Consider the following 7,763-nt stretch of genomic DNA (forward strand, 5'->3'; position numbering starts at 1 on the left):
TCATTCTGCCGCTTGAAACTCGCTCTTGACGCTCGTCACCCAAATCTTCAATTCTGTCGGCTCTTCCCCGGTGATGCTCTTGAAATCTCCCGTCTCAGCGATGTCGGCCTCTGGAGCGCCCTCGTCGATGAGTTGCATGACTTCGACGACGCCGGCAGCCTGCCAGTCGTCCATGCCCGCATTGATGAGGGACTGCTTGCTCGACTCGTACGGCACGCGCTCGTACTCGATCTTGTGTTCGAGCACTTCTCCGAGAATATCAACGAGTTCGCCGTAAGAGTGACGAGGGCCGACCAGGTTGTAGGTCTTATCTGTAGAAAAAAGTGACCCAAACAGAGAAATAAACACCAGAGAAAATAGAAAAAGGGACATAATGAAAGAAAGAGAAGATAGGATGGACAGTGACGAGAAAAATACAGAATACACATGAATAATATTGCTTGAATGCATATAAACCACAAGCACTATTATTATCATCATCATCATTATTATTATTATCATTATTATTATTATTATTATTATTATTATTATATCTATTTACAGATTCCTCAGCTATCGACATGCTAAATTATGTCTGTTTCCGTCAAATTGTAACAATTCTGACAATATCTAATAAATGAACAATTTTCATAAATGACTAATCGTGGCAAATCGAATAAAGTCTAAATAAAGACCCCGTAGTTCCGTATTCAGTATCTATATTCGTCAGTATATATTTCAATTCGCGGAGAAAAACACTTCCCCCGTATTTTACCAGCGTGTTTCTCAAACGACGACATGATGGCGGAGGCAGCCTTTCCTACGTCGTCGACCAGGACGGGGCAGTGCGACTTTTGCGGATCGACCGGACAGCAGATCTTGGATTGGTTGACGATGCCGTCCTTGAAGCCCATGTAGCTGTCTACGAAGAGAGGAAGTCGGACGACGGTGCAAGGGATACCGGATTCTTTGACCTTGGACTCGATCTCCTGATGGAGCGAAATAAGATTGAAAGCGAGCTCGACACTTGGTATACCTGCAGTCACACGCACGACATAACGACCAACCCCACAGGAATATCACTATGGCAACGACAAGATACAAAGAACTGGTCTTATGAATTATAACGATGCACGAAAGGCTTAACAAATTTCAAACTGAAAAAAAGTGGTTTTGCTGGCCTGTGTAAGCACATGATCACAGGGTATTTGCAGGGAGACCTTCTAAATTGCAGGGATATTTCACTTTTGTTTGATGATTAATCTCATTTTCTCTCTTTTGGGTAAGGGGTAATAACTATTTTTTCACTCCTCTTTCCGTGTGTTAACAAATTACAGAGATTGAGGAGAAGAATGAGTATAGTATTAGTTTTCAACGGCAAACGATAATGTGGAACAATGGTTTTCCATTTAAGAAGAATATAACAAAATAAGTTTTTACTTTCATAACACTATGGTATTTCTTTCAAAGGTCAAGACTCAATTACTCAACAACAAAGCAATGACAAAAACAACGGTTTTTAAAACCCCGGAAAGAGTTTTAGTTTTGGGAATCTGCAATAAACCTACTCCACACTGTTTTCCGAAAGCGATGTCGAGACCAGCCGACGTCGAGGATGCGATGACGACTTGATTCACTCCCGCCTCCTTACAAGCTTCCAAGGCGCCGTCGATGACATCGACTCGGTCTTCACTTGGGGCCAGGGTTATGAATACAACACCAACACCTATGTATCAAATTGTGAAGAAAGCATTGGTTTGACCATGACGTGAAACTTACCATTTTCGGCAATTATAGTGGCGATAGTTTTTTTTCTTCCTTTCCTGCGGTTCTTTTTCCCTTCTCTGACAAATTCAATAGTTACTTTCTGACAGAAGCAAGCCGAACATAAAAGGCCGCAAATATTATTTTTCTTGCATTACACAATAATGTAGGCCTACTAACCTTCACTGCATCAAGCTTTTACAGGTAAAATTAAAGGGATGGTACAGTTTTGGTTGAGATGAGAAATAGGCTTTCGAATTTTTGCAAGATACCAAGAAAACACTTATGATATAGCACAGAGCATACCATTTTAAGAGGAATTCAAAGTTTATTTGATGAAAATCGGGTTTGGAATAACTGAAACATCCAAAAACAAAGTAAAACAAAGCGATCGTTACAAAGTGTGGGTCCCACACTTTATTAGAATCGTTCTTTTTTGGATATCTCAGCCATTTCAAAACCAATTTTTATCAAATAAACGTTGAATTCCTCATAAAATTGCATGATCTTTCATATTTCATATGAGATTTCTCATTATCTCACCTAAAAATGTTAGAAACCTGAAATTAGGTCTCAACCAGAACTGTACGATCCCTTTAAGGTATTGTTCAAGTGTCCTTAGCAATAACAAGTTCTACTAATGACAATTATAACGTTTGTTGTTGATGACGATTGATGCTGATTATTGCAATAAAAGTGGTCACAGAGACTCGATGATGATCGACTTTTATATATAGCACTATAGCTTAGCTTTATAATAAGACGAGAGTAGCTGAAGTTACACTGTGGTGTGCGTACGATGACCGCAGACAAAAGTTACTACACTCACACGTGGGTAGCGAATTTCATTGTCATTACTGTGATATTGAAGCATAATGTGCACTTGATATACCAGGACATAAAGACTGACCAAGTTCTTTGGTAATTGAGAGGATGGGAATTCAGTCAACCTCCCCTATCTAGTCGAATCAAAAGTGTCGGCTTACGTGAATTTCGATTCACACAATAATATTTTGTGAAGAACATCTTGTGTTAATTATATCATAATTAACACAAGATGTTCATACCCATCTGTGTAAAAGATTTCTTCGATTTAAGTCATATTATTTTCAACTTGTGCGAGTTGACTTGGCGAGGGTAACTGTACATGGGTCCTACGCAAACTATCATTATGGGGCTTTCAGAGAAGGGAAAGGGTTAGTATGCACAGAATACACCTTAGAATAGATTGATGTGAAAGTGATACGAAGAAGCAATTAGTTTGGCTGACTCTTTTCTTCAGAAAAGTACCCTGAATAAATGATATATGCACTCCAAATACCATTAATTTCGATCTTGTGTAGACTTAATCTATGATAAATGATGCTTTCTATACTGCGTCAAATCTATTTGAAAAACATAAGTTTCGATGAATTAAAAACAGAAATATACATATAAAAACTTGCTGTCGGATGTTGCTTCTTCAAGCCTCATATATCACTGTATTCGACGAATAATTGGTTTTGGGAAGTGTTGACTCAATATAGTGCTCACTCTCAATCGCAGAAAATAATTCCGGTTATACACGTCATGTGCGTCAGAAGAGAGAGAAAGAGAGAGAGAAAAAAACTACATAAAGTCTACCTTCGAGTGCGGTGCCGAGACTAGCTTTATCGGTCATGGTAATCGTCACTAAGGTGACTCCCGGAAGCTCCCCGAGCGGCGCCACCTTTTCCTTGTCGCTTTCCTTCGCTCCTCCTCGGATGCTGACCGTGTCCCCGCATTTTCCGGAAAGGGCGCGAACCGTGGCCGAACCAACCGAGTCCGCGCAGTCCAAAACGCAGACGACCACCTTTTCCTGCTCCCCATCACCATCCCCCGAATTACTTTGCTCGTCATCGGCAGGAGCCGTCGCATTTTTCCCTCCACAATTTCCCATGATTCCGAAATGAATGTACTTTGTTCACTCCTAACACTGGTGATGATGACTTCTACACTTCAACTGATAACATTTTGCTCCCCTTCCCCCTTCTTCTTCCTTTTTTTTTGTGTAAAATTACCTGGCGTATTATCAACTCGCTGGCAACGCACTCTTCTGTTGGTTCATGAAATCAAGTTTGTCGCATCTGCACATTTGATTTGCGCATTATTATGATTGACACAATACACGGCTATAGGCAGATGAAATGTTATGGGTTTGTTTGCTGTGGTTTCGAGAGAAGTCACTGAACACAACGTTGAATGAAACTTACGCCGTGCTTGCACTTACTGAACTATTATAGCGATCGATGTTTTTCGGAACATCAAAGTAAATAAAACCAGGACAAAGACCAAATGTGGAAAGCAATGTCGAGCGTTATACCGAAAACATAAGCAATTGAAATCACTCTAAACATTTCCAACGCGAATGTGAGATACCAAGATAATTCACAATGCTAGTGAAACAACCTTAATTGTTAGAAAAGAAGCTAACGTCAGGACATCTATGATGTAATTTCTCCTAAAAACCTAGAAAAAGACATATTTCCACATCAATGATGCTATGATGAATGCGATGTTCCTTTCACATACAACCACCTCGTCAATGAGAAGTGAGCATTATAATGACAAGGCATGGGTATATAGGGAATAACAATCTGTCATCTAGGCCTATAAACGTATTAACAGCAGAGAGAGGCGTATGTCTCCTCACTCTGGGCAGTATTTCGTGAGCATTGTAACTAAAAAACAGCCAGGCATGATTCGGCGATCGCTATTCGTGGTTGTTGTGACGGGATTTTATATGTCTTACGACTCCAGTTCCTGTTTTGGTTACCTCCACGGTAACAATCCAAATACCTGTCAGGAATGGCCGCAAAATTCCCATCTCAGTTATTGTCGTTATGGAACACATTCGGGAATAATATTGTGGCGCTGCCTAGCAACCTTTGAAAACCAGCGACGAGACGAATGAACACAGCGAAAGAAAAAAATGTCTGTCTGTCTTCTCCTGATAAATCCGAATGTTGTCATTCGCAAGTTCGCCACAAAAGGAACAACTCGCAAACTCTACATGCCAAGCAGATGTAATTGTTACGTGGATCATCGAGCAGCAGCTCCCATAATCATCATGGTATTAAGGTCAAACCATGACGGCCATTCTTCAAATTCACGGGTACATTGAATTATTACGTTTCGCCAGTTACAATGTCAACACATTCGGCAGACTTCACGCTACACTTCCCCCTCCTAACTAGGTGTGTTCATACCCCCCCCCCCCCAATTTTGATACAAAAGGCAGGCGCTGTATATTCACTGCATGGATTTTTATCATACTAAGATTTTCCTTTTTTTTTCTTTTCTTTTTTTGTACTAATTTGCACTTTGATCTAAAGTTAATTCACTTCAGCCAACATCTCGCTTGTACAATGAGTCATGCTCCGTTGGTTCCTCTGTTTTTAACAGTCATGTTTCTTTCCACCACCTGCCTGATCGCACACTCAAAAACGCGCCGCGGAGCGCTGTATTTCAAAGAGCTCAATCAACCGACGTGTGATTTTCTCAGAACAATCGATAAAAATGATACTGATAATTTACTGATTGCTTCGGATCAAGGTTCTATAAAATAGTGGACGAACAAATAACATGAATTATTAGATATCTCAATATCAGTGACAGATCACAGTTGAAGATGAGACCTTCTACACTGCAAAAAGTCTGGTGTTAAATACATGTATGAAACACCGAGCTGGTGTTAAATTTCCGATGCTTATTTGTGGTGCTGTACAATTGTTTGTTGTTGTTTTTTTTAGTTACTTAGTTTCCATTCTTTTTGTTGATTTTGAACTTCAACAAGACGATCAAGAATTTTCCTAGAGTACTTGATTTTTGAAAAAAGAGTGAGAACACATCTACACAAGAGTAACACCAGTTGGTGTGGTCTCCTATTGACACTGGGAGGGTGTTATACCATTGACATTGACACCAGCAATATCAAGTCAACACCATTCGGTGTCATTTTGGATCTACACCAGTGCAGTGCCAAAAATATCACCAGCTACAGTTTCAAATTAACACCACAAAGTGCCAGGTGAACACTTTCCACACTATCACAATACTTTCTATACCTGTGGGTGGGGTACTCTATTGACACTTAATCGGTGTTAGATTTAACACCCATGGTGTTGGTGTTAGATCTAACATCGATGTTTTTGCACATCTCCTTGTGCTTACTGTGCCATGTGGTGGATATCAAATGGCTGGAAAAAAAAACCCCAACAACAAACAACAACACTCTGCCACAAAAAACAAAAAATTTGTGAACTTTATGCTGTCACTGCCAAGATACAAATGTACCTATGAAAATGTCATCTCGCCTGTAAATCATTTATGAATTCCTTTATCTTGTTTTTACTCCAACACAACTGTCTCTTTGAAAAAATGAGGAAGGTGATTCTGACAACTCACTTACATATTTTAACTTTTCACAAACATTTATCTATCATTGCAAACAGCAGTTTTGTGACTTCATTTTTCCAAACATCAGAAACACTTGTGGAACACAGGACCCTGCAGCTAAGATATCTAAATCTTAAAACATTATTCAAAGTGCCTTTAAAGTGAGAAGTAAACCACACTTTTCTGTGGATTATACGCATTGTATGTGTACACACAGTATCTACCTCCCTTCTTACGAAATATAGGCCTAGTATAAGCATGTACATCTCTCTCTCTCCCTCTCTCTCTGTCCCTATCATAATGGCAGTAAATAAAGAGGGTGCACAGGTGATTTATTATAATCTTGAAAAGAATTTATTATCCCAATAACCAGTCCCAAAATACTCTTGCAGAAAAAAAATAAAATAATGGTAAAGAATATATACACTTTTGCACATAAACTGTCTTCAGAAGGCAATATACTGCAATGTCATCACTATACACTAACTGAGCTATCAAAATGTCTAGACAAGATAAATTACAATAAGCAGGACTGCCATATAATACGGCAAAATAGACAAACTTTCCTCATCCCACACACACTAAATATCATTTTGATTGTGACCTAATGATATTTTTGCTCAACATGTAATTGCATGTTTTCCCATGTGATAAAGCTATCAAGTAATGCCACAAAAGATTCCTAGTGTGTGTAGCTGTTTCATTTACATGTGTATCATACTACATACACGCCATCAAACATGCCAACCCATCCGGAGCATATGTTTCATCCCTTTCTTTCCTGAATTTCAATCTAGACACACAGTGTATTTCTTACTTGGGATTGCAAATGAGAAGAGAAGGATTCTTCCCACATTACATAAGAGTGGACTTGCAAATCCATTTTCCTTTTCCCAATGAACAATATTATCCCTCTAGAGAGTATCAACAAATATTGCAAAAGTTGTTTAAGATGGTCAAATACACGGTTGAGCACTGAATTATCACTGGTATCAGACCTTTAATCAATCACAGCTGCCCGTGATAGAGGCTACTCTTTCGCTTGCTTCACTCGTAATGCTGAAAAGTTTCTTTTTCCAAGCAATCAAATATTCTTTTTCCAAGCAATCAACACAGTGGGTAAGGAAGGCAAAATCTCTAGGATATCCCCCAATCAAGACTGAATAACACCAAACTGGCACATTTTCTAGCGAGAATGTTCAACACAAACCTCTCATATGACTTCAGAGAGGAGAAAGGGTTTAAAACATGTAGAGTTAACAGTTGCATAGGTAGTAAACTCAGTGAGCTCTCACTAGTGATGTTGACTACAATTGTTGGTGTCAAAAATTTCAGAAAGAGGATAAAAATACAAGTGTTTCAGCCACGATTTGCTTTGCTAACTTTCCCTCTTAAAAGTACCTTGAAAGGTGTAGGAACATATCTGCTTGACAATCAAACCTAACAGAACATTCTGCTGACTTCACAGAAAGGAAAGCAGAAAATGCCACTATACTACTTCCATCAAAACTTGATACAGTGTATCACTAGACTTTGAGACAAAACAGAGAGTTGCTATCTACGTCAGTATTCTACAGTGACATGTCATTTTCTCCTGCGATAAT

General features: G+C 39.2%; 1 protein-coding gene across 1 annotated transcript; it reads right to left on the reverse strand.

The window, feature by feature from the left end:
* Positions 1–3,661, reverse strand: LOC139715530 (NAD(P)H azoreductase-like). The gene is made up of 4 exons (XM_071627097.1): positions 3,367–3,661; positions 1,548–1,705; positions 755–968; positions 1–311 (listed from the first exon to the last, which is right to left on the reverse strand). The coding sequence occupies exons 1-4, from the start codon at positions 3,659–3,661 to the stop codon at positions 1–3; spliced, it is 978 nt and encodes a 325-aa protein (XP_071483198.1).
* Positions 3,662–7,763: the final 4,102 nt, after the last annotated feature.

The sequence above is a fragment of the Diadema antillarum genome, unplaced genomic scaffold (assembly GCF_040938485.1).
Source record: "Diadema antillarum isolate AM-2024a unplaced genomic scaffold, OU_Dant_1.0 scf00000050, whole genome shotgun sequence".
NCBI lineage: Eukaryota > Metazoa > Echinodermata > Echinoidea > Diadematoida > Diadematidae > Diadema > Diadema antillarum.

Excerpts from the sequence above, each read along its gene's own strand:
- LOC139715530 (XM_071627097.1), bottom strand. The coding sequence starts at position 3,661 with ATGGGAAATTGTGGAGGGAAAAATGCGACGGCTCCTGCCGATGACGAG. Across the intron at positions 1,706-3,366 it reads TCTCGGCACCGCACTCGAAG|GTGTTGGTGTTGTATTCATA; the intron begins GTAGACTTTATG and ends TTTGATACATAG. Across the intron at positions 969-1,547 it reads CTTTCGGAAAACAGTGTGGA|GAGATCGAGTCCAAGGTCAA; the intron begins GTAGGTTTATTG and ends TCGCTCCATCAG.